The sequence below is a fragment of the Zootoca vivipara genome, chromosome 11 (assembly GCF_965207765.1).
Source record: "Zootoca vivipara chromosome 11, rZooViv2.hap1.1, whole genome shotgun sequence".
Taxonomy (NCBI): domain Eukaryota; kingdom Metazoa; phylum Chordata; class Lepidosauria; order Squamata; family Lacertidae; genus Zootoca; species Zootoca vivipara.
In genome coordinates, this window is record NC_142594.1 from 49,492,049 (window position 1) to 49,519,828 (window position 27,780).

Here is a 27,780-nt window from a genome sequence, read left to right on the forward strand (position 1 = left end):
ATCTGGGGCAACACTTAATGATTAAGTGAACCACGTCCTCTACCTGAACCGTGTGCTACACAGAGCAAGAGAGCTCTCCTCTCTTAAAGTGCATGTTTAGCTGCCTCTCTCTTGTGTTCTCCCTGTTGTGACAGAGGCAGAGAATCCCCCCCTCCCCTCGCAATATTGCACTTCTGAGCTCCTGAGCAAGAGCTGAAGACCCGTCTTGGAAGTAACATAACAGGCTAAGTTATGGGTTGGTAAGATGGAGATTTTGCTCCAGATATAATGCTTGTAGCTGGAGCTCTCGCAAAGTTCTCAACTGGAGGCACCTTCTGCGTTTCTATGAAAATGAGATAGTCTTTGTTAACTTATTCAGAGAACCATAGACTTCTAGAGTTGGAAGGGATCCCCGAGGGTCATCTAGTCCAACCCCCTGCAATGCGGGGAATCTCCGCTAAAGCACCCAGGACATCCAACCTCTGCTTAAAAACCTCCAAGGAATTTAAATTTTGTTCTATTTTGTAGTACATGTTGTGAGCTGCCTTGAGCATAGGGTAATGGCGGAAAGAGGCATACCTATGAATGCTGACGGTGAGAACATGTTAGGGCTGTGCACTGATCGAACTGTTTTAGTTGATTACTCATCCTGATTAAAGTAACTGCATATTGCCAAAACCTCAAAGAAGGGCCACCGAGACCACATAACACCAGTTCTGAAAGACCTACATTGGCTCCCAGTACGTTTCCGGGCACAATTCAAAGTGTTGGTGCTGACCTTTAAAGCCCTAACCGGCCTCGACCCAGTATACCTGAAGGAGTGTCTCCATCCCCATAGTTCTGCCCGGACACAGGTCCAGCGCTGAGGACCTTCTGGCGGTTCACTCACTGCGAGAAGTGAAGTTACAGGGAACTAGGCAGAGGGCCTTCTTGGTAGTGGCACCCATCCTGTGGAACGCCCTCCCATCAGATGTCAAAGAAATAAAAAACTATTGGACTTTTAGAAGACATCTGAAGGCAGCCCTGTTTAGGGAAGCTTTTAATACTGGATGAATCACTGTATTACCCAGCCAGATGGGCTGGTATAAATAATAAATTATTATTATTATTATTATTATTATTATTATTATTATTATTATTATTATAGATAATGTACAGTACAACAAATAAAACCAGTCACTGTTTTTGAAAGAATGCCACATTTCTAATACATATACTATTGGCATACAGTGGTACCTCTACTTACGAATTTAATGCGTTCCAAACGCACATTTGTAAGTAGAAAAAATTTGTAAGTCGAATCCCATAGGAATGCATTGGGAGAAAAAATTCGTAAGTCGAAGCAACCCTATCTAAAAATTCGTAAGTAGAAAAAATCCTATCTAAACCGCATCCAAGATGGCGGACGGAGCTCCATTCGTAAGTAGAAACATTCGTAAGTAGTGGTACGCTGTATTGTTTTCACCTCCATTTCCCGTTTCAGCAACAAGCAAGAATCCAAGGTAGCTGCAGATAAATAAAAGATGGGATGCCCTAAATTGTTAACCCTTATTAATTAAAATCTGCCAACGCTAATTAAAATTGGCACCTGCTGGTTAACCAGCTAAAGGTTTGGTTGACTGATGTGTCGATTTTAATATTGCAGCCTGAGTGCATGCCTGCGTGTGACATGCCCCTCCCTCTTAGATACAAAATGTGACCATTTGAATCTGGCACGAGGAGCAAAATAGTTCGAGGAAGGGATCGTTTTGAGCACAGAAATGGCTAGTTGGAGGATAGGCCATCATAGCTCAGCGGCAGATCATCTGGCTTGCATGCAAAAAGCTCCTGGGTTCGATCCCAGGCACCCCCACATAGAGCTGCCTTGCCATTCAGTATCGGCAATACTGAACCAGAGGGACCAGGGGGCATAGCTGCCAAGTTTTCCCTTTTCTTGCGAGGAAGCCTATTCAGCATAAGGGAATTTCCCTTAAAAAAGGGGAGAACTTGGCAGCTATGCCAGGGGGTCTCACCCTGTATTAAGGCAACTTGCTTTGTTTCTATGCAAGGTGGGAAATCGCGCCTTCCCGCCCCCACCAGCATCATCACTGCTGCTGCTCCACAGAGGCTGATTTCAGTTCTTGGTTGTTGTCCCCCCCCCCCCCCAAATCTGAGAAAAGATATGCACAACTGTTTGTAACATGTAGTTTAGCCCTTGCTCAAGGGGCCAAGGACTGTTCTTGAGGAGGAGGTGGGTGGGCGGGCAATGCGTGCTGTTGCACTATTGAAAGTTGCGCAAGTGGGATCTCTCAGCCCCGGGTGAAGGAAGGCATAAGACAAAGACATCCTTTTAAAAGAAGACTTTGACGGTGATATAAATGCAGAGTGAAAGCAGCTCAGCTCCCAAACAGGACCCCCCCGCCCCCCCGTTCTAATATCCACAGGGATCATGCAATTTATTTATTTATTTTAAAAAACAACAAGCAATTTTTTAAAAAATCCGCTTCAGCTTGGAAATGTGCAAATAACTACCAAGTGGGATCTCTTTGAACTTTCCCACTCGAGATGATCCAAACCGCTATTAATATTTAAACAGCCATACACTATGCAAGTATTTAAAAGACAAGTGTCCTTCCTGAAGGCTTATACTGTAATCTATTTTAGTAGATGGTTTGTGGAAAGCTGTGCTGTACACGGGAGTTTGAGGAATCTGTTGTTCCCGACGGCCGAAGGGTTTGATGCTGGAACCAAGAATGTTGAAATATAGGTCTGGGGTGTATAATAATATATAACATATATTTTTTTAAAAAATTATACCCCTCCCCATCTAAACAAATATTTCTAGGGGCCGGGCATTTCCATTTCAAATTATAAAACTGCAGAGAGTCGCTGCATTTCTGGGGCACTGTGGAGATGAGGACCTACCTTATTTAAGGGTGAGTTTGGGGGCGCAAGGTGTTTTCCTAGCACTGGGTTTTCCTAGCACTGGGTAGGTTGGAGACTAACCACTTTTCAGGAAGCAACAAGTGGCTGATGACTTGGGCAAGGGCTTAATTTCGCAGCTGTGGACGACAGCCCTTGAGTGAAAGTGGGCAAGGGTCAGGTTCTGGGTTCTTGTGTTAATTTCAGGTTCATAGTCCTTGTATTAAGTTGACGAGGCCGTTAACAACTCAGGTCTGGATTCCCAGAGCAGTTTAACTACCCTCAGGTACAAATCCTGCAATTGCAGCTCTGTGAGGGGAATGAGAGTCTCCCGACAGCTCCTAGCACCCTTAACAGACCTACACTTCCCAGGATTCTCTTGAGCATTATAGTGCTTTGAATGCATACTGCCGATGGGGCCTGAGCCTTCCAGTTCATTTTAATCGTGGATCCCTTAAACAAATCAGGCTGAAATGAATTCCCCAGGATAATTGAACCAGCCCATCAGAGTTTGAAAAGGCCTGGATTTCTCATAGGAAAGAAAACAGTGATGTAACTATGGAAAGAGCACGGGGCCTTCTGCCTGCTCATAGCATCCACGTAGCCCCAGCAACTGTATAGCATGACAGAATTGAAGCTGCGAAGGGGATTAATTGGCAGTGTCTTGGCCGGGGACACCAAGCGCACGAGGGGAGAAAGTCCCCAATTAATGACACATCTAAACTAGCAAGGTTAAACGCCGTATCTGGTATCAGGGCCCTGCTCTAAACCCAGGTGCGTTTTGCCATAAAGCAACGCTGCATCTTGTAGCTACAGGAAGCCTGGTTGGACAGTGTTCTCAAAGCTACAAACATGAGTTTGACCAAACTGCGGGAGGCAGTGGAAGACAGGAGTGCCTGGCGTGTTCTGGTCCATGGGGTCACGAAGAGTCGGACACGACTAAACAAAAACAAATCACATCTCTTCCCCTTAATCATCTTGTCAGCAACCTTCTTAAATTGTAGACACAGTATTCCAGGTGTTGCTTGACCAAAGCAGAATAGAGCAGTCCTATTACTTCCCTTGACCTGGACACGATACTTCTGTTCTTGCTTTGGAAAGCACCCTCGTTGGCTTAGATAGGAGCAGCTCCTGCAAAAGGGGTGGTTCTGCCCACTTTCACTCTGACCGGAGCTTCTGTTTACCTGGCCCTACCCTTCTAACTGTGGGCCCAGTCATAGCCCTCAGGTGTCCCTGGATGGGAAGAGTTGACTTAACTCTAGATGTTTTGAACTCCAGTTCCCATAGGGAGCTGCCCTATACAGTCAGACCACTGGCCCATCTAGCTCAGTAATACCGGTAGCAGTGGCTCCCCAGGGTTTCAGACCAGAGGTCTCCTCCCAGCCCTACCTGGGACCCCTTCTGCATACAGAGCAGATTCTTTAGCACTGAGCTATGGACCATTAGCCACAACCAACCCATGGTCTATGGTCAAGGTAGATGGAAGTTGTCCTCCAGCATCACAGGTTATCAGGGTGGTGGGTGTGTTTGTGGGGTTGTTGTTTTTTGCCACCGGAGTCTTCCCTACCACTTTGGTTAAGAGACAAGTGACTGTTTTGCAAATGCTGTTAAGTAACAGTTTGAAACTTTTGGCAAATAGCATGCATGAAATGTGCATGTGTGCTAGCCTGAAGCTAGAAATACAGCTACTGTACTGGAAGTTTGGGGAGGCAAATGGATTCTGTTTCTGGAATCCAAGGGAGGGTTTAGTGTACGGACTCTGCAGGGGGGGCGGAGGGCGGAACAAGCCTGGAAGTCCTTGGCTGAAAGTTTGCTTCAGCCATGAACCTAGTAGATGGCCTGATGAATTTCTCAACTTCAACCCAGCTGCCTTCACCTCCGACACGGGGATAATATTGATGCAGGAAAGACCAACAAAGTGATGTGCTTTGCACAGCTGAAGAACATGGTGCAGATGTTTATTGGGTTTTTATTAGGTGTTATTTATTAGGTTTCCGCAGGACGATGCCTTTTGTGCAAAACTGCATTGTCAAAGCTTTCTCTGAAGGCATTAACGAACTGCAAATCTATTAACATCACTTCAGGACAGAAAGGGCGAGTCTCTCATTATAATATAGATGGGCTTATTCTCTCTCTCTCTCTCTCTCTCTCTCTCTCTCTCTCTCTCTCTCTCTCTCACACACACACACACACACACACACACACACACACACACACACACAGTATTTTTTAATGTAAAAAATGCCTAATCTGGCCTGTTCCCTTGGCACAGGGCAGGACATAAATTTTAACGAATAAAGGGATGTCTTGATTCTTACAGTCCTCTGCTGCATTAGATAGTTTGGACAGAGCCTTGAATAAGAGATCCATCTCCATTAGTGTGTTCCCGTTTCAAAAAGGCAAGTTAATGATGGGTGACCGACCTATTGTGAAGCCAGTTCTGCGGCCCCCTCTTCTTCTTCTTCTTCTTCTTCTTCTTCTTCTTCTTCTTCTTCTTCTTCTTCTTCTTCTTCTTCTTCTTCTTCTTCTTCTTCCTCCTCCTCCTCCTCCTCCTCCTCCTCCTCCTCCTCCTCCTCCTCCTCCTCCTCCAGAGATGGTGCTCAGTGTGTGGAATTTGGAGAAGGGCCGCCATGCATATGGCTTAGAGGATTAGCCTGTTCATGCATGCCCAGAACACTGGCAGCAGATGGCCAATTCAGCTTTTTGTCTGCGTGTGCGTGAGTGAGTGCGTTTTTGTGTGTGACATCTTATCACAGATTTGCTGCCTTTTGTCCTTGGTTAACTGCAGTGCATTATCAAAGTTCACAAAAGCCAGCTGGAAAGCACACAGCCCTAGCTGTCGATGCCGAGTGTATGTGTGAGAAATATATTGGTCCAATAAGTTGCCGCGTGGAGTCAAAAGTTGCATTGGAATGAGAGTGGTGTTTGTTTTTAAAGCACGTTGCTACCAAGAGAGATATCTGGATTTGAAGATACTTGCGTCCACAGGGAAACGGCTCACCCAAACGGTGCCTTCATATCTCTTATGAGAAAAATAATACTGAAAGGTTTCTGGGAGCCAGCACTGAAGTTTTAGAATATGTGTTCACTCGGGCTCAGTTGTCCAGTGGCACGCACAGCAAGATCTCAGCTGCCAAATAGTTTTATTTTCTGTATTAAATTTGTATGAAACCCTCCACCCAAAGATCGCAGGGCGGTTCACAACATAAATATACAAAATGAGAACACAAAAATACACAACAGAAATGCAGAAACAAACCAATAACCACCACCTCCCACCATCACATTTAAAAGGCCCTTGTTGTTTAGTCGTGTCCGACTCTTTGTGACCCCATGGACCAGAGCAGGCCAGGCAATCCTGTCTTCCGCTGCCTCCCGCAGTTTGCTCAAACTCATGTTGGTAGCTTCGAGAACATTGTCCAACCATCTCGTCCTCTGTCATCCCCTTCTCCTTGTGCCCTCCATCTTTCCCAACATCAAGGTCTTTTTCCAGGGAGTCTTCTCTTCTCATGAGGTGGCCAAAGTATTGGAGCCTCAGCTTCAGGATCTGTCCTTCCAGTGAGCACTCAGGGCTGATTTCCTTCAAAATGGATAGGTTTGATCTTCTTGCAGCCCATGGGACTCTCAAGAGTCTCCTCCAGCACCATAATTCAAAAGCATCAATTCTTTGGTGATCAGCTTTCTTTATGGTCCAGCTCTCACTTCCATACATCGCTACTGGGACAAGATAGTTTCATCAGCCAAAGTCCTGACTATAGAGAAAGGTTTTCACACGGAGCCTAAAGATACGTAACAAAGGCACCAACCAGGTGAGCCTCCCTGAGGGAAGAATTCCACATATGGGGAGCCACCTCAGGAAAGGCCCTGTTCTCGTGTTGACCACCCTAAGGAGGCATGAATAGGAGAAAGTGATTCTTCAGTTCCCAAACTGTTCAGGGCTTTAAAAGATCAAAACCACCCTCTTCCATTAAGCCCAAGAATGCATGCCAGTGTATTAGAATGTGGATGCCAGCTCCACAGAAGCGTCAGCTTTCCACGGTGCGAAAACCAGAGAATTAGCAAAAGGGAGAAAGATAGCTTAGGGCAGTGGTGGGAACCCCAGAGTCCTCCAGATGTTGGACTACAATTCCCATGGCCATGCTGGCTGGTGGTGGCTGATGGGAGTTGGAGTCCAAGGACACCTGAGGGGGGCACAGGCTGTAAGCCAGACATCCCCAGACTTTGGCCCTCCAGATGTTTTGGCCTACAATTCCCATCATCCCTGACCACTGGTCCTCTTAGCTAAGAATTATGGGAGTTGTAGGCCAAAACATCTGGAGGGCCGCAGTTTGGGGATGCCTGCTGTAAGCTAAAAGCTTCCAGGAAAAGGCAGGTTTCATGGAGAAACTTGAATATAGAAAGGCAGAACCGCTATGTGTTTTGGGAGGCGTTCCAGGAATAAGGACAGAGGCCAAGTTGTTTAAGAGGGCAGGAGGCTTTCTGACAGCCGGTGATGGAAGAGCTGGGTTATTATATACACACCATGTGTTTAAAGCAGATCCCGAAAGATCCTGGGAACTGTAGTTTGTTGAGGGTGCTTGGAACCATAGCTCTGCAGGGGAGTAAACTACGCCCCCCCCCCGGATTCTTTGAGAGAAGCAATGTTGCTTTAAATGTATGGTGTGAAATAAAGGCGGAACGGACGCACTTTTGCGAAATAAAGGGAGTCCTCCAAGTCGCCTCCTGCTTTCAACAACACCAATATCATTGTGACAGGAACAATTCCTGGAAGCTCTTTATTGGTGTGGGTTGTTTTTTTTTGGGGGGGGGGGCTAACATTCCTTTGTGGCTTCATTCAAATACAATGGTTTTTTACTAGGGGAGAAGCTAATTGTTCAGTCTTTGGCTGCCAGCGGGATGGGTAGGTGGGGGGATGGCAGGATTTTCCACTGGAATGCGAAAGCTGGAAGGCCCCAGTGTCTCTATTTTAGTGTGTTTGCCTCTTTAGCCCCCTGGAAGAATTTCAGGAATGCCTTGGCTTCCTTTTGGTCCCCTTGAGGCACCAGTGTGTCCTGACAAAAGCGAGACCTTGCCTCGCTTCCTGACTCTCCATGGCCCTTTTGCTCACTCCCTCCTGTTTTGCTTTTCGTCCAAGGCTAGTTTCACATCAGGGTCCGGTGGTATGTGTTTGGGGAGGGGTGGTAAGTGTCGAGAAAGGAAAGAAAAAAGATGATTTAAAGCCACTTTTACGATGGTGAAATTGCCATCTTAAAAGGAAAGCAGATTAAGAAAAGGTGCTCTCTGCTGCTACAAATTATTAAACAGTTCCCAGTTTTGAATGAAGGGAAACTTCGAAAGCGAGAGGACATGCTTCGTTCTCTATATTCTTTCTTTCTTTCTTTCTTTCTTTCTTTCTTTCTTTCTTTCTTTCTTTCTTTCTTTCTTTCTTTCTTTCTTTCTTTCTTTCTTTCTTTCTTTCATGCACCCATGCTAAGGTCAAGAGTCCCCTAATCAACACTTCTGCTGCAAACAGGCAAGAGTTTGTAAACAGCATTCCGCAGCGCCACTTGCCAAGAGTGCTCCATTGCCCCCTGGTGGAAGGAGCACATCGCTCACAGCTTCAGGACGCTTGGGCGAGGCGAGGCAAGGCCACCTCAGGTGGCAGGATCCACGGGGGCAGCAGATCCCGACGTAGAGCATAGAATTGTTGAGTTGGAAGGGACCCTGGGGGGTCATTTAGCCCAACCTTCTCTGCAATGCAGAAATCTCAACCATAGCATCCAGGACAGATGTTTCACCCAACCTCTGCTTTGAAACCCATTCCTGCTTTCACACAGAAGACGGAGCAAGCTTGCTTTCTCCAGCTCCGGAGGGTAGGACCCCTGAGCTGATGGATCCAAGTTACAAGAAAGGAGATTTTGACTGAGCAATCAGGAAGAGCTTTCTGACAAGTAAGAGATGTTAAGTCAGTGGGACGGACTCCCTTGGGAGGTGGCAGACTCTCCTCCCTTGGAGGCTTTGGAGCAGAGTTTGGGTGGCCATCTGCCACGGATGCTTTAGTCTGCTTTAGAGTTTCGAACTGCAGCTGGGGAGACCTATGTCCCAGTCGGCACTTAGCCCTGGGCTCCTGAGCTTCTGGGGTGGGGGTGGGGGTAGGGGGGTGGGGAAGAGGAAGGGCAGAATAAAAATATTAACAAACAGTTCCCTTTGTTGATGCTTGGGGGGTGGGGGTCTTGGCGTTTGACAACGAATGGCCAATATGTGTGACTTGGAGCAAAACGATAATGAAATTGAGAATGGTGTCTTTCTCACTCTTGAAACCTTTAGCAGTTTCCTGAAGAGCTGCTGCTGCTACTGTCGCTATCAACATGGAGGCAGAGCAGCTCCTCCCCACAGGACCCTCCCCCCTGCCTAAGTACTGTATTCAAAATCCTTCAGCGGCTGTTTCCACAGGAGGGTCATGTTGGGTTGGGGGTGGGGGTGGAGGGTGAGGGGCAAGTTCCATACATCCACCCTCCAAAGTGGGTTGCTTGTGGGCCCTGTAGCCACAGCTAACAGAGCTGTCGCACACTTTTATTGGCTCTGTGCTAACAACGATTCCACCCAGGCATTTCAAGTATGGTACGCCTGGCTTTAAAATAAATAAATAAATAAATAAATAAATAAATAAATAAATACAACAGCAGTAATCTGCTGGCTTTGTGGTTAGTAGTGGTGGTCAGAAGCCCTCATCCTGCCTTCCCTGGAGCCTTAGGCTGTGCACACACATATACCTTTAAAACCGTGTTAGAAATTAGCCAGGCGCGTTTTGCTACTGACACGGGTCCAATTGTGACTATGATGAGATTTCTGGGCGCCAGGTTGATCACCACAGTTTAAAAACCGGCCTCAGTCTGTGATTAATACCATTTCCACTGTGTGTGTGTGTGTGTGTGTGTTTCTCCTTCTTGCATACTGGGACAAGTGAAATATAAGAGCAAGCTACAGTCAAGCAATGTACTGTAGCTGAGATTGTAGAATCATAGAATTGTAGCATTGGAAGGAACCCTTGGCGAATAGTCCAAGCCCTTGTTGAACAGACATTCTGTTGTGGCGACCACAACCTAGATTTAAGGTGCCATTTGACACCAGCATATATCTGAGTTTCTAACATTTTGCTTTAAGCGCCTTCTTTCCTTCAAAGAATTCTGGGCACCGTAGTTTGCGAAGCTTTCAAAAACTTTTGCCAAGGCATGGGGTCCCTTGCAATAAGGCAGTTTTCTTCCATGGTACCTTAACGACGTTTTACACAATCTGCCTTGGCAACCCAGAGATAATATTGTCCAGTTTTATTTCCCTTCTCTGCTTCAACCTGCCTAGAAGGCTGCCAGCTTTTGAGCTTTGATTTCTCAGGTGGAACAGGGTGCAAAGAAAGGAAAACAAGCACAGCTTCGTTCTTCGGGGGCTTAGTTTGCCCGGTACTTGACCTTCTGGACTTCATCTTCTTCCTGCCTGCTTACATGCATTACATCGTCCCTCCACCCCCACCACCAAATTACCACCAAATTGAATTTGGAATTGTGGTATTTGAAAATATCAAGGAGAATCAATAGGGAAGCTCTGGAGGGTGGGTGGGTGGGGTCAGTCTTGGTAGACTCAGCACATTTCAGAGAAGATCTGAAACTTCTTCCCTGATGAATCTCTTTAGGGGTTGGCTATTGAACTGGGGCGCCCCTGCTCAGATCATACGAGCAGCATGTTTCACAAACACCTGAGAGGTGAAGTGGCAGGGCTCTGAGGAGTTGTGGTGGAGGCAGAGGGTCGGGGGGCTGGCCCAGGAAAGGGGACCAGCGATTTCTGGGGTTCGGTGCCACAGAGAGCGTTGGAAGAGGCTGTTAAGGTGAGGGGTGGTGCGCTCGAATCCCCGCTGTCTCCCAAGAACCAGAGGGGAAGAGCAATGACTGCTTCTGTGTAGGAGAAGAACTTCCTTGGCTGGGAGTACTTTGGACATGAGGCACACTTAACTCTCACAGCCGAAAAGGCTAACTGTTGGGGCATGTGAGAGCAACAGTTGCCCGTGTTTCTCTATGAGGCACTAATCTTAGCACATGTCTTATTTGAAGGAGGCAAAATTATGCAGGGATACAATGGGCAGCCTCCTTTGAAGCGGGTGGCACTGCGGTGTAAACTTGCTGATCAGAAGGTTGGCGGTTAGAATCCCCGCGACAGGGTGAGCTCCTGTTGCTCGGTCCCAGCTCCTGCCAACCTAGCAGTTCGAAAGCACGCCAAAAAGTGCAAGTAAATAAATAGGTACTGCTCCGGCAGGAAGGTAAACGGTGTTTCCGTGCGCTGCTCTGGTTTCGCCAGAAACGGCTTAGTCATGCTGGCCACATGACTCGGAAAAACTGTCTGCTCCCTTGGCCAGTAAAGCAAGATGAGCACCACAACCCTGGAGTCGTTCGCGACTGGACTTACCGTGTTTCCCCCTTTTTAAGACACCGTCTTATAACCTTTTTCCCTCAAAAAACCACACGGTGGCTTATTTTCAGGGGGTGTCTTTTTTTCTTTTCTTTTTTAAAAATGCCGGTACAACTGGGTCCCACTGGCTCAGGATGCTCGGCGCTCTCTTCCACGCGCATTATCAGCACCACACTCTAGCCAACTGAGCTATCCAGGTTTTACAACATAATCCTGTAACATAATGCACAACATGATGTACATAACATCCATTAAATGAAACAAGAAAATAAGGTGATTATTTAAATACAATACATAATACACAGCAAGCAATGGCAGCAATTGAAACTGGGATTTTTTTAAAAAAAATTATTCTTTTGTCATGCTACGTGTGTCCTCTACCATTATTGCTGTCAACCAGGCTGGCAGCAGCTCTCCAGGATTTCAAACTTGGGGGTACCTGGCGGTTAAACCTGGGATCCTTATGCATTCTCTCCCTTTCCCCTCCTACCCATCCTGAGTCAAGGGCTCTCCTTCCTTGGAGGCTTTTAAGCAGAGGCTGGATGGCCACCTGCCATGTATGACCTAGCTGAGATTTTTGCATTGTAGGGGGTTGGACTAGATGACCCCCGAGGGTCCCTTCTAACTCTACAATTCTACCGATTCAACAAAGGGCATAATTATCACCATCACCAAACTGGTCCAAGCAACTAAGGAGAACGTCTTGCATACACCCCTGTCCTTTTGATTGGCAGCTAAGCTTCGCCTGGCCGGCTTCCGAGTTGCAGCACCCGATTCTGCAAAGCTCGCCGCGCTGATGGGAGGACGCCCGCCTGCCTGCCGCGCAAGAAGTTAGGCAGAGCCGCACAAGCTGCACAAACTCTGCAAAGAGGCGGGGGCGGGGGCAGTCCTGCCGAACGGGTTGAGTAACCCCGCCGGCGGGATACGGAGATGGCGTAAGGGAGCTGCCCGCTTCTGAGACGGCCTTTCGAGAGCCTCGCTCGGGCGGCAGAGAGGCGCTCCAGGGCCGGCGGCTCTCCTCGGGGACGGGAAGAGCCGCATTTCCTGAGGGGAGCAGCCTGCGGGCTGGGCTCTGGGGAGGGGTGGGAAGGTGCTTGGCCCCTGCTGCCCCCTCAGCTGTGAGGTAAACCTGCAACGAGCCCACACTTTTCTCTTCACAAGCAACGAGCCTCTCTCTCTTTCCTCCTGACGCTCGTGCCCTTGGTGCTCCGTGCGGCGCTGCTTCGCGCTTTGTTAGCGCTGCAGCTGCCGCCGCTTCCGGACAATGACCCGACCTGGCAGGCTTCTTCCTCCTGCCACGGCCGGCATTGCAGGAGCTGGGTCCTGCTAGCTTGTGCCCTCGGTGCTCCGTGCGGCACTGCTGCACGCTTTATCGGCATTGCCGCCGCCGCTTCCGGGCACCGACCCGACCCGGCAGGCTTCCTCCTCCTGTTACAGCCAGCGTGCTGGGTCCCGCTAGCTGGTTGGGGCGCTCAGTGGTCTTGCTCCGCACATCGCGGAAGTATGGCTTATTTTCGGGGTATGTCTTACATTTCTCAAATGATTAAAAACCCTGCCATGGCTTACTTTTTGACTACGTATTAAAAAAGGGGAAACACGGTAACTGTCAGGGGTCCTTTACCTTTTAAAAAAAATTCTGATTCGTCTTCACATTGTGAGAACGAATGTTGCACCCAATGTATATACAGGTAAGCCTCAGAAGCCCATGTGTGCGGCAGAATCTAGAACGCCACATCATGCAGAGATGCAGGGCACTTGCAGTGCCACCTCCTGTCGAAGGCACAATTTGGACTCCCAGAGGCCCTCAATTAGTAATTAATTGACTTTTTATTTCTTGTGGCTTACTTGCCTGTTGTGACTCGCAGTTTGGGAAATATTGCTGTAAGACGCCTGGTGTAGTTAAGTTCCGACAGCGATATATGCACAAACAGGAGGTGGTTTTGTGCAGTGCCAGCAAATCCAAAAAGTAAGAATTCTTCACATGGGGAATTTAGCAGCTTCAGCTTCTTACCAAAAAAAAGGAAGAAGACGGAAAGTGAGCACATGCTGAGTCCAGCGTTCGAAATTAGCCAGGGGCCAGGCGCATTTTGCACCTCACTATTGGCCACTTGCGACCAAATAATGATGCCTGGGCGCCAGGATGGCGCCTGACATCTCCACCATCTGGAGGTGCATGCCTGGGGAATCCTTGGATCTGGACTACTGCACATTATATTTTATCTGCACAATCGGAATGAATTTCGGGAACCAAAGTGATTTTTCTGTGCAGCCTAAGCAGGAGCAGCGAACGGCGTTACAGTGAATTGTTGTCACTTGTCTTCACTTACCCAGCCGCTCTGCTCACAGTTGTGAAGGATATCCCTACGTTATGAACGGTCCTTGTCAACATTAAGAAAAAAGAGGTCGGAATAGACCAAGAGACATGTGGACTGTCCCTGGATCAAGTGACTTTTCTTCTTTAAAAAATATGTCTTGCCCCAGCATGGCAGCTAGACGTTCCGTTTTGGCGACTGCAACCTTGGTTTAAGGAGCTTTGGCGCCTAGCTCTTACGTATCTAAGTTTCTAACACAGGTTGGGTCCTCATGGCAGTGGGGGCGAAAACAGCAAATGTAAAATAAATAAAAAAAGCTTAGTGGTGCAGGAATGGGATGTTCTGTTCACCTCCTCACCACCACCTGTGTCCTTCCTCTTGTTCTTCCACAGATATGTTGCTACAAAGGACAGCTCATTTGCTCAGCCTGTGTTGGAATCTGTGCTAAAACCTTTACCTTAACCAGAAGTTTGGATTTATTTGACTTCCAAGTGTCTTTTTGCGACCCTCGCTTCCTGTTCATTTGGTGATGGCTGTTTCATGTGTCTTGCCTCTGATCTGCAGAACGAGATCTGGTGAAACGCTCCCCAAAGCTGAAAGAAGCTTTCCAAAGGCTGCCCAATGAGCTTCCTTGCAGAATGGAGACTGGAACCCCAGACTTCCCAGTCCAAAAGCATTGCTTACTTTAGCAGGCCACGTAATGTCAAATGGAAGCTTTTATCCTCACTCTTCACTTGATGGTCTCTCTTTCTTGGCTTAAGCCATGTTCAGCAACTGAATACAGTATCATAAATCCTTTGTTGTTTGGTGGTGGTGGGGAATACTTTGTAAAGCAAAGCCTTTTCATTAAAAAAAAGTCTTGAGATTGTTCAAAGAAACAGAATCTTCACTTCATCCTCCCACCAGTGTGAGCTAGTTATAATGTGTCCTTTTAAACACATTCTCTGCATCTCAAGGCCTGCCTTTTATTAGCAGTTTGGGAAAAAGAAAAGTAATAAAGGTTTTATTCCTTTTGAATAATTTCCTTATTCCAATTTCTTTATCTCATTCTATGCTCTTTTAAAATGTGGTTTGTTTGTTTTTTGAGGGGGGAGGGTTATTGGGTTGGTTTTTAAAATTTTGATTATATATTTTGTGGTTTTATATTTTGATTTTGTTCTGTGAACCGCCCTGAGACCTCCAGGTTTGTTGTTGTTGTTTAGTCGTTTAGTCGTGTCCGACTCTTCGTGACCCCATGGACCATAGCACGCCAGGCACTCCTGTCTTGCACTGCCTCCCGCAGTTTGGTCAAACTCATGTTCGTAGCTTCGAGAACACTGTCCAACCATCTTGTCCTCTGTCGTCCCCTTCTCCTTGTGCCCTCCATCTTTCCCAGCATCAAGGTCTTTTCCAAGGATTCTTCTCTTCTCATGAGGTGGCCAAAGTATTGGAGCCTCAGCTTCACGATCTGTCCTTCCAGGGAGCACTCAGGGCTGATTTCCTTAAGAATGGATAGGTTTGATCTTCTAGCAGTCCATGGGACTCTCAAGAGTCTCCTCCAGCACCATAATTCAAAAGCATCAATTCTTCGGCGATCAGCCTTCTTTATGGTCCAGCTCTCACTTCCATATATCACTACTGGGAAAACCATAGCTTTAAGTATACGGACCTTTGTCGGCAAGGTGATGTCTCTGCTTTTTAAGATGCTGTCTAGGTTTGTCATTGCTTTTCTCCCAAGAAGCAGGCGTCTTTTAATTTCGTGACTGCTGTCACCATCTGCAGTGATCAAGGAGCCCAAGAAAGTAAAATCTCTCACTGCCTCCATTTCTTCCCCTTCTATTTGCCAGGAGGTGATGGGACCAGTGGCCATGATCTTGGTTTTTTTGATGTTGAGCTTCAGACCATATTTTGCGCTCTCCTCTTTCACCCTCATTAAAAGGTTCTTTAATTCCTCCTCACTTTCTGCCATCAAGGTTGTGTCATCTGCATATCTGAGGTTGTTGATATTTCTTCCGGCAATCTTAATTCCGGCTTGGGATTCATCTAGTCCAGCCTTTCGCATGATGAATTCTGCATATAAGTTAAATAAGCAGGGAGACAATATACAACCTTGTCGTACTCCTTTCCCAATTTTGAACCAATCAGTTGTTCCATATCCAGTTCTAACTGTAGCTTCTTGTCCCACATAGAGATTTCTCAGGAGACAGATGAGGTGATCAGGCACTCCCATTTCTTTAAGAACTTGCCATAGTTTGCTGTGGTCGACACAGTCAAAGGCTTTTGCATAGTCAATGAAGCAGAAGTAGACGTTTTTCTGGAACTCTCTAGCTCTCTAGCTGAGACCTCCAGGTATAGGGCGGTATATAAAATGAATGAATGAACGAAGCTGAAAAGGGGAGGGAGAAAGGAGTTTTGCTATAGAGGGCAAAGCTTGCCACAAAACCACCCTGCACGGAAGCTTAAGGCACAAAACGATTGCCAGATAATTACCCGTAACACTTTCTGAGAGTGCACCCTTTCTTAAAGGAAGCGTGTTAAAACCTTGGATATGCAAGTAAATAAATAAATCCAAGTTAATTATGTTTTTTGTGAAATAACAACATACAAAGCAAGAGGAGACTCTTGTCAACAGCAAAGATATCGTTACCTTCGTAAAAACATTTTGTATTTTTCTCGGGTAGGATGCTGATGGTATCCTTGCTCATGTTGACATGGCGATAGCATCACAGAATTGTCAGGTTGCTGGAAGGACCATGAGGGTCATCTAGTCCAACCCCTTTGCAGTGCAGGAATCCTTTGCCCAATGAGGGGTCTGAACCCCGAAAGGTCCTATTTTACAATTTGTGAACACCGAGGCTCAGAGATATACAACTTGCTCATGTATCAGGCAAAACAAAATTTAAAAATTCCTTCCAGTAGCACCTTAGAGACGAACTAAGTTTGTTGTTGGTATGAGCTTTCGTGTGCACGGACACTTCTTCAGATACACAGCGGGTGGCGCTGTGGTGTAAACCACTGAGTCTTGGGCTTGCTGATCGGAAGGTCAGTGGTTCAAATCCCCACGACTGGGTGACCTCCTGTTGTTCGGTCCCAGCTCCTAGCAGTTCAAAAGCACATCAAAGTGCAAGTAGATAAATAGGTACTGTACTGCTCCGGCGGGAAGGTAAACGGTGTTTCCGCGCGCTGCTCTGGTTTCACCAGAAGCGGCTTAGTCATGCTGGCCACATGACCCGGAAAAACTGTCTGCGGACAAACATCGGCTCCCTCGGCCAGTAAAGCGAGATGAGCGCCGCAACACCAGAGCCATTCGACTGGACTTAACTGTCAGAGGTCCTTTACCTTTACCTTTAAGGTGCTACTGGAAGGGATTTTTTAATTTTGTTTCGACTACGGCAGACCAACACAGCTACCTACCTGTATATATCAGGCAAGTTAAGTGTGTGAGACCAAAGCCTACTCCTTGCTCTTGTTGCTAACATTCCAAAACTGGGAGTTCGTCTACTTAGCTGATCTACCAAAAGATGCTGATCTGCTTTCTGCCAGCCCTGGGTGTGTAGGCTGTGCCTTGGAAAATGCAGAAAGCACCTTGGAAAGCTCTCTCTACTTTCCCTATGATGAGCTGCAAGAGAATAAATAATGCAAGGCGAGGAGATAGATGCAAATTTGTGTCATTTTCACGGGCTGCAGGGTTCTGCCTCTCTTGACAGCACACTTGGGGTTTCGTAGCTCAGGATTCTGAATTTTAGCTCAGGTTTATATATAGATCTAATGAACATCCTCCGACTCGGAGAAAAGGATTTCCCCATGATTTGGGGGGGGGGAGGCTGCTGTATTGACTGAAGGGGTGGTGAAGCATTGCCTGTGGATTCTGACCCCGCTGCAGCTTTTCCTGACATCAAACACATTTTAAAAGGTTGCATTTCAGTGGCAGAGCATCTTGATTTGCATGCAGAAGGTCTCAGGGTCAATTCCGGGCACCTATATTCTCTGCCTTGAAAACCCTGGAGACCCACTATCCAGTCAGCATTTAGAATACTGAGCTTAGATGCATATTGGTCTCACTCAGTAGAAGGTAGCATTCTGTGCTCCTAAATCTGCAGCAGTCTTTTGCATGGCTTCCCAAGCACACACGAGCTTTGACCTGATACCCTGGCTCCTGAACATCCGACAGCAGGATGGCCTCTCCTTTTGACTGAAGGACAAAGTGGGATAATACCACGGTTGCCAGATGTCTGATTAAGGAAGCTGTAGTTGCTGCTTTTTATCCCCCCAAAATAGCACAGCTGCAAACAGCATAATGGATACCGTTTGCCAGAGAATATTACAGCCCCATTGAACTCGCATCATAAATATGCAGTTTCCTATTACGGTTTTGGATTTGGATTTGGCAACATGGGTTCGCTAGATAGACTTTATATAGTCTATATAAAACCGTTCTTTAAAATAATAATAAATAATAATATCATGATGGGAGCAGCCCTCCCAAGGAGAATGTCAAGCAATTAAAAACAGCAACAACCCAGGAATTTCAAAGCCACACACTCTTTCTTGTCCCACATCTATTTGAAGTTGGATAAGCTCTGCAAACATTTTTGTCAATTGGGTCTCTGTAGCACTCAGCCAATCCCAGTCCAAGTTCTCAACGAAGTGCTTACTTTGTAGCTAGCCTGGAAAACAATGCAACTGCTAATTTGAGCACCTTGGTTTTTAATTTAATATTAGCGATAAGAAAGAGCAATGGTGGAATGTGTGTATTTCTATACTACCTACAGTACTTTTTGCTTAATCACTTGCAGTTGTTGTTGTTGTTTTGTGAACGGGGGAGGAGAAATGGAGGGCGGCCTCTGTGTGCGATGCACCTTTCAACATTTGTGTGTTACTGGAACTGTAAGGTTTGCGCATGTTTCTAGGTTGGAGATAAGTGTTGAGGTTTTGCATTCCTGTTTTTCTTCAGATTGAAAAAACAAACACAGTGTGTATGTTTGTTTGTTTGTTTGTTAGGCTGCTGTGAAACTGCTGGGCAACAGGATCTTCTGTTGTGGTGAATCTAGTACAGTATGTGCAGTTTGTACAAATGACACCTTATTAAATACATACGGAAGAGGCTCGTGCTATTTATTTCTGAAGCTTATAGCTCCTCATCATGTTTCCTCTGGTGGTGTCAATAGTTAAACCCCTTAGGCTTCATCACACTTTGGTTGGGCAGAATATGCATGTAAATTTCCCTTCTCAGTAAGCCAATTGGCAAGCCTTCATACCTTTAAAAAACAACAACCCTAGCACCTCGGAGGACCTGGAGCAGGCATAGGCAAACTCCGGCCTTCCAGATGTTTGGGACTACAATTCCCATCATCCCTGACCACTGGTCCTGTTAGCTAGGAATGATGGGAATTGTAGTCCCAAACATCTGGAGGGCTGTAGTTTGCCTATGCTTGACCTGGAGGCATAACTTAAACGTCCTCCTCTCTGTCACTGGCTCTTTGTGTGGTGTTGGGTATGATGCTTGTTATCCTTGCAACCCAAGGGGCAGCCAACTAGCCATGGGCTTATAGCAGAGATGAAACAATAGCCAAGCGTCACTGTAGGAAATGTATTATTCCGTAAGTGTTCAAGGATTACCAAAAAATGGTGCATCAGATGAAGCGAACTTTAGCCCCCAGAAGCTCACGCCATAATAAATTTGTTAGCCCAGGGGTTCCCAACAAAATTTTCTCGAGGACCCCTCATCGAGCCGCTATTGTGACAAGGACCCCCATTAATTCCTAATCCTAAAATTAAAAAGTGAGAGCCAAATTAAGAGTCTTTTTATATTTTATATTTATACGTTTTTTACAGTTACAACAGAGTACTCCATCAGTATACATTAAGTTTTAATTTTCAGTTCTTAATGAGATGAACCACTTTTTAACCAACGGTCCATTTTTAACTACACGAACTGTAGCTTCCGCGAAAAACAACGCTTTGTTTACAAACACGGCTGTTTTGCAAAGAGGCAGCGCGCGCCAGGGAGGAGGGAGGGGAATGGAGAAGACAGGGTACCTGCGCAGTAGCGCACAAATGAAGCCAACATGCGCAAAGCATCTTGGGGAGGTGAGCGTTAGTAGAATGCGTGCGCTGCCTCTTTGAAAAACAGTAGTGTTTGTAAAGAGCCACCTAACGGCATACAGCAGAACTACTGCCTCTATCTAATTCTAGTTTTGCGCTAGACTCTGCTCATGCAGGAAGCGGCCAAAACAAAAAATCTGTTATCATGCGAAATATATTTAATATATTTTTTATTCTAATAGCATCTTGCGGACCCCTCTGGCATAGCTCGCGGACCCCTGGGGGTCCCCGGACCACCTGTTGGGAACCACTGTGTTAGCCTTTAGCGTGCTGGTATGGCTGTCTTGTCCCTCTTGCTAAGCACGTGGTAGTGACGGCACATACCCGGGCACTGTTGTCATTAAGCGATGTCCATTTTGCTTCTCCCCTGCAGGGCCAGGCCATGGTGAGGCCGAGACCCGGGAGTGCATCTATTACAATGCCAACTGGGAGCTGGAAAAGACCAACCAGAGCGGGGTGGAGCGCTGTGAAGGGGAGAAGGACAAACGCCTCCACTGCTACGCCTCCTGGAGAAACAACTCCGGCTCCATCGAACTGGTGAAGAAAGGGTGCTGGCTTGACGACTTCAACTGCTACGACAGGTGAGAGGGCACAGGCAGAACCAGGGAGCAGCAACACACCCCTCGCTCCTTCTTACATGTGTGCCTGGGTGTCTCTTGTCCATGGAGCTTAGAGCTTCAGCCATGAAGTCACTCAGGCTGGGAGCTTTCTTTATAGCAGCTCCACGCCAAGCTGGGGGAGCCTTCTCCCGCTTTGCATCTGGAGGGCCACATGTCAGCGCTGGGCGGGGCCAGAGGCAAAAGTGGGCGGAGCAATGGATGCAAATTTTGCCACCCGTCCTACACAAACACTTGAGTTTTCAGAGTGGCTGAAACACTTTTTTATCCAGTGCTATTTTTCTGGAAAAAGAGGTGCCGGATCTCAACATGAACACCTCCCTTGTTCTCTTATCATGGCAATGGTGCGAGAGGGGGAAAAAAGCCCTGGTAGTATCCATTGAAATGGACTGGTGGTTTTTTTTAAATAAATAAATAAATAAATAAATAAATAAATAAATCTTTTTAAATAGTTTTTTATTTGCTAATAATTTAAATAACAAAAGACAAAGAAACAAAAATACCAGCTGACATCTACAATTCTTACTATATTAACTGCAACTTGACAATTCTGTTCATTCCATTCACAGTTGGTTAATTTCCAAATACACACACAAACCCCACCTCAGCTGAAGAGCACAGCCATACATGTCCACTCAGAAATAAGCCACAATGACTTTAACAAGAATTATTCCTAGATAATAGTGTTTAGGGTTGTCGTCTCAGCCTGTTCCTCCATGGCTGAGTGGCTGGGAATGTCCTCTGCCAGTCCGTGTAGGCAATAGTGAGCTTGATGGACCATTGTTCCAACTCTGTATAAGGCAGTTCCCTCTATTCCTGCAGTTTCTCTTATCTTCCTAGGGCTTAAGTGTTCTCTTCCCCCGCCCTACTTTTTTTCTGCAATTCATTCATTTCCTATTTCTGCATTGCATCTGTTAGCCAGCGATGTTGCTCTCAGCCCCCTCCCGCACGTCATCGTCCCCCTGCTTTTTTAATCTTCCTAATTTAGTTTATGTTCCTTGTCATTTCTTTGCCTTGCTCAGCCTTCTAAATTGCTGTTCGGCAGTTAGCAGATCAGCCATGCTACACGATCTCCCTCTCGGAGTCTTTTTCTCCTCCTGCTCCTACAGAAACCAGATTTCTCCAGTTGGCATTACCACTCTTAGGCTGCTTCTTCTTTTTTATGTTTACTTTTTATTTGAAAATAAAAAGCTTACAGCCACAATCAATCAACATATTTCCAATTACATATATCATTTTGCTTTTATATCATGTTCTTAAAGGTTCTTAATAATTCTTCAGATACCACCTTCTGCTTCCCTCCAATCTTATTGGTATTTATATTATTGTTTCTTGTTGTGTTAACAATTAAGGATTCTATCCTTTGTAATATCTTGTATCCTTGCGAGTATTTCTTTTTATGTTTATATTAAAATCTATTTCCATGACCATATTTTTCCATATATGTCTCTACACACTCCCAATCTCTCGTTAACTTTTTTTTTGCTTGGAGCTGCCTCTAATTGAAGCTGTTAATTTTGCCATTGCCATAAATTCACAAATCTTGGTTCTCCATTCTGATATTTCTGGTATTTTTCCTGTTTTCAATTTTTTTTTTTTTTTTGCCACTAGTAGTCTCACCGCTGCTGTCCCGTAGAGGAATATGTTCTTTTTGTCTTTGGGAATATCATTAGTTATTACCGTAAGCCCATCACATATGCTTCTGGTTTCTTAAGAATTGTGCTCTTAAATATTCTTTTCACCTCTTCATGTATCTTAGTCCAGAATTGTTTAATCGCCTTGCACCCCCACCACATATGATACATTGTTCCTACCTCTACTTTACATCTCCAACAAAGGTCTGAATTTTTATTTTTATAAATCTTAGCCAATTTCACTGGGGTAAGGTACCAACGATAACACATTTTCATTATATCTTCTCTTAACACTTTTAAGCTTCTCTATGGCTCATTAACCTTTACCCACTGCCCCGTCCTCTTCCCAGTCTCATAGGCTGTGGTGGTGGGATGGCTCTTTCCTTCTCATCTTTTGGCCGGTATAGTGCCCTTTATTTTCCCCACCCCTCCTGCCAATATCTCCCACCCCCATCTCAAGCTTTGTGCTGCTGCGTATTTCTTGGTCGCCTTTAATTTATGGATTGCTGTGATACGTGGGTTTTTTTTTATTTGTGTAGCGCACCTAGCATATGAATTGCTTCTACAGGTGAAACTCGGAAATTGAGAATATTGTCAAAAAGTGCGTTTATTTCAGTAATGCAACTTAAAAGGTGAAACCAACATATAAGATAGATGCATGACATGCAAAGCAAGATATGTCAAGCCTTTATTTGTTGTAATTGTAATTATTTGTCGTTAGGCGGGTCAATTATAAATGGAATGTAATTAATGAAATGTAATAGCGATGTTTATTTTTGTATTATTGTAACTATTTGTTTTATTACTGGGGAATTTCCAAAAGAAACCATTTGTAAAAATTATAAATAACAACAACAACAACAACAACAACAACAACAACAACAACAACAACAACAACAACAACAGGTATGTGGCCGTGTTGGTCTCGCATAGTCGAAACAAAATAAATTATTTTTTTCTTCCAGTAGCACCTTAGAGACCAACTAAGTTTGTCACTGGTATGAGCTTTCGTGTGCATGCACACTTCTTCAGATATCTGAAGAAGTGTGCATGCACATGAAAGCTCATACCAATGACAAACTTAGTTGGTCTCTAAGGTGCTACTGAAAGAAATAATAATAAGTTGCATTACTGAAATAAATGCACTTTTCGACGGTATTCTAATTTTCCGAATTTCACCTGTATAAATGAGAATAAATTATGATGACGACGAGTAATCTAATGCCAGCGTCTACTGTTGCCACTTCTGCTTGCCATACCCTCCTCTTAAAAGAATCCCATGAGGATGGGGGCGGGGGGGGGGGGAAGGGAGAATATGCAAGCCTCCAGATGTTGCTGGACTCCAACTCCCATCAGCCCGAGGAAGCATGGCCAGTGGGCAGGGATCATGGGAGCTGTAGTCAAGCAACACCTGAAAGAACCACGGTTTCCTCATCCCTCTTAATAAATGACCCAAACTCCTCTCCTCTATACAGGGGCGTACTTTGCTAACATGCCTTGAGCAAGGACAACACTTGGTGCACCCCCTTAGATATTTCTTATTTTTACAATAATTATTATTGACTATTATTTTGCGCCCCTTCAGCTCGGCACCCTGTGCAGGGCAACCACCTGCATCGCCTTAAATCCGGCGCTGCTTTATGACATCACTTCCTGTTTACTGGCCTCTCCCCGCCCTTGGAAGCACAAGTGCTCAAAAAGCCCCATTTGCCACGTCACTGGCGAGCCTTATACTAAAGTAACTGCAATTAGTTTACTAGCCTGCCCCCATCAAATTATCCCATGCCTGAAAACCTGCGGAAAGTTCGCAAAACCACTGGAGACTGGGGACCAGAAAGGGTTGCGATAGAGGAGGGAAGGAATACTCCCATCTTTTCAGCAACAAGGAGCAGTTTTATTATACATGACTGCAGGCCTGTTAAATCCCATCTTTTCCACTCCTTTAATTTGGTGTATCTACATATAAGAGCAAACCTTAAAGGCCTGCTTTTCCTCGTAGTTGTGAAATCCAGGAGGCTACGGAGCTTTCGGGTGTTTTCACACAGTAAATGCTCGATAATTTCTGGCGTGCCCTGAGAAATGTTCTGTACAATTACGTGGAGAGCAGCGTGTTCTTCTGAGAGCCACGTGCTGCAGAAAAAGAGAACTTAGTCATTCGGAGCTGCCTACTAGAGCAGAAATGCACACTTAATAGCCAGGGTGATAATGGCCCTGCTTTTAGAGCGGCTGTTTTCATTTTGCCTCCCCATTGCACCTGTTCACACATACACATGCATTGTATCTTGTCCCTTGATTACTCAGGTTTTTGCTTACCGTCAGCCAAAGGCTTTGGAAGACTTCTGAAATGTATTGAGGGCTTTCTCCCCAGGCCAGTATTGCATAGCTGCCAAGTTATCCCTTTTTTACAGGGATTTTCCCTTATGCTGAATAGGCTTCCTCGCGAGAAAAGGGAAAACTTGGCAGCTATGGTATTGTAATAATAATAATAATAATAATAATAATAATAATAATAATAATAATAAATGTCTATTTATACCCCACCGTCCCCAGTGAGAGCCGGGCTCAGGGTGGGTGACATCAAAAAATTACAATGAAACGTAAAAGAAAGAAAAACAATTGATTAAAATGCAGTTTAAAATACAATTTAGATTTTAAAATTGTTTTAAAATGCAGCCTCATTTTAAAACGGCCCAAATCAAAACCCAAAGGCCAGGCGGAACAGCTCCGTCTTTCAGGCCCTGCGGAAAGATGTCAAATCCCGCAGGGCCCTCGTCTCCTCTGAGAGAGCGTTCCACCAAGTCGGGGCCAATGCTGAAAAGGCCCTGGCCCTAGTTGAGGCCAATCTAGCCACTTTAATGGCTCGGGATCTCAAAAATATTGTTATTTGTGGACCTTAAGGTCCTCCGTGGGGCATACCAGGAGATGTGCTTCTAACAATAAACAATAACTGAAAGTGGAGGACCATAACTAATAGAGCAGAAACAATTCCTAGGAGCACACGGTCAGTCAAAACATTGGTCTATCTAGCTTAGTACTGTCTACACTGACTGGTAGCAGTTTCTGAGGGTTTGGGGCAGGGAATCATTTCCCAGCCCTACCTGGAGGTGCTGGGAATCGAACCTCTGAACCTCCTGGATGCAAAGCAGATTATCTGCCACTGAGCTACCCTGAGTTTGCCCTCTCCTTTTGGGAAGTGGCGCAGACTGAGCCCTGAGGAAAAGGTGGACAATGAGAATGGGCTCCTTTGGGAGGAAGATAGGTGGGATGCACATTTAATGATTATAGACTCATAGGATCGTAGAGTTGGAAGGGACCCCAAGGGTCATCTAGTCCAACCCACTGCAATGCAGGAATCCCAACTAAAGCATCCATGGCAGATGGCCATGCAACTTCTGCTTAAAAACCTCCAAGGAAAGAGAGTCCACCACCTCCTGAGGGACGGCCGTTCCACTGTCAAACAGCTCTTGAGGTCAGAAAGTTCCTCCTGATGTTTAGTCAAAATCTCCTTTCTTGTAACTTGAAGCCATTGGTTCAGAAGCCGTCGGTTTGGATGCCGTCGGTTCTCCTGCCTCCAGAGCAGGAGAAAACAAGCTTGCTCCATCCTTCATGTGACAGCCCGTCAGATATTTGAAGATGGCTACCATATCTCCCTCTCGGTCTCCTCTTTTCCAGGCTATATACCCATCTCCTTCAACCATTCCTCATACGGCTTGGTTTCCAGACCCTTGATCATCTTGGTCACCTGCCTCTGCACACGTTATAATTTAATTTAATTAAATAAAATAATAGTCAGGGATTTATCTCGGGACCTTCTGTGTTCAAGTCAGATGCTTTGCCACTATGCTATGGTCCATATAATCCAGGCTTCCTCAACCTCGGCCCTCCAGATTTTTTTGAGACTACAATCCCCATCATCCATGACCACTGGTCCTGCTAGCTAGGGATCATGGGAGTTGTAGGCCAAAAAAACACATGGAAGGCCCAGTTTGAGGAAGCTTGATATAATCAATAGCCACTGACTGAATCCTCTCTGGAAGTTATGCAAAGAGGGGGGGAAAGTAAACAAAGGGGGGGGAATCTTTTAAAAAAGGAGAGAGGGCACTGCAGGGAAATTTGTCGGCATATACCGGTTGCTTCTGTTACAGACAGCTTGAGGTAGTTACCCAAAGTTTCTGTTCTCTTGTCTTCTCCCTTTCCATCAGTACAGAGCTCCTGGAGCGAACTGCAATTCCTACGTGAGGCATTGGCCACAAGTGTGAGCAGCTATTTGTGCAAATGAATCAACGGGCATAACTTATAAATGAGCTCAGAGCTTGCTGCCTGATAAGCTGCAACTCAATTGCTCGATAGCATCGCACAGGAAGCAGTTGCCACAAATCATTCTCCCTTATCACATTGGCTCAGATCATCGCTTGACCAGGGGAAGCAGGTCAGACTGGTGCAGAAGAAGGAAAATCTGTGGTTCGGAAACATATCATAAAGCTATTTTTGCTTCCTTGAAGGGTTTAGTCTATACACTTCAAAAGCAACCATGGATAAGTGGAAGAGTTGGTGCTGTGATGCAAGTAGAAAGCTTGAGCTAGGGCATCCTTGGTCCAGAATTTGAGTTCAGTCAGTGAGCTAGCTGCATAGTCTTGGTCAGGCTGTTGCCTTCTCGCACTCAGTCTCCACGCCTGTTTTGTAATATGGGGAAAGTGCCGTGTTTAATTCACAGGGTTATCCCCACAAAAGCTACCCGCCAAGCCCTTTCTCTTGTAGCAAAATAACAAATTGCAGGTGAACGACCCACTCACCCACATTTTCTCCCTTGAGTATTCAAACTCAAATGTTTTGACAAACTCAAATGCGTCACACACACCACAATTGTGCTAATAGCAAATACTAATTTGTTGCAGGATGGAGGAAATAATGGAAGGAGGATACAGACAAGTTCATTCTCTTACATATCTATCTATCTATCTATCTATCTATCTATCTATCTATTAATTTAAAAAACTATTATTTAGACTCTTCAGGCCTTAGAGCTTAAGGGGAAAGTAAACAACTCACATTCCACTTTAGTTTTGATTTTTTTTCCCTTGGGCTTTTAAATCCTATTTTATAGTTCAGCACCACAGCTTTGAACGATCCAAATGCTGAAGTTTCCGAGGGTCATTTGGATGAACTTGAATTGAACTGTGAACTGAACACGAACGGAACTAGTTCACTTTGTAAAGGGACGAACGCAAAGTGGAACTTGTTCCTTTGGGGACCTGTTGAACTCGAGAACGAGATTGGGTTCCTCTGAAAAATGGAATTTTCCGAGCTCTGGGGCAAACATCATTTGCAGCACAGTCATTTGAAGCAGAGGGCCGCGCCCACTTTCATACAGGTGCGGTTTAATTGCGGCAATGCTGTGCTGGCAGGCATTTGCTGGAATCATTTACAGGGTGCGTTTAGCTTGTTGCCAGCAAAGTTCCACCTGTAAATTACTGTTTTTCTAAAAAAAAAAAAGCAAGCAAACCCCCAAACTGCTGCTTATAGTGTCTTAACTTTGGGAAATGTTCTAATGGCACCATGAAAGAACCATGCCGTCTCATGTCCCTTACCCCTCTGCACACGCCTCTGGGGACGAAACTTGGGGGCAGCTGGCATTTTCAGGTCGCTTAGCCCTGGCCTTCCATCTCATAATACATTGCTGCAGTGGCTCTGTGTGGTGTTGAAAAGGTTCCTTGTCCCTTCTGCCTGTTTCCTTTGACATACAAGAGGGAAGTAACGTGTGGGCATGTATATGTTCTCAAAGCGCAAGGATATAGGAGCTAAACTTGTATATTAAAG

The 27,780-nt window shown here is 45.7% G+C and overlaps 1 protein-coding gene across 1 annotated transcript in view; it reads left to right on the forward strand.

Moving 5' to 3' along the window:
* ACVR2B (activin A receptor type 2B) overlaps positions 1-27,780 on the forward strand; it is a 124,926-nt gene that overhangs the window by 68,734 nt on the left and 28,412 nt on the right. The window contains exon 2 of the mRNA XM_035130394.3: positions 20,086-20,293. Coding sequence (XP_034986285.1) covers positions 20,086-20,293 — 208 coding nt within the window. The remainder of the gene's footprint in view (positions 1-20,085; positions 20,294-27,780) is intronic.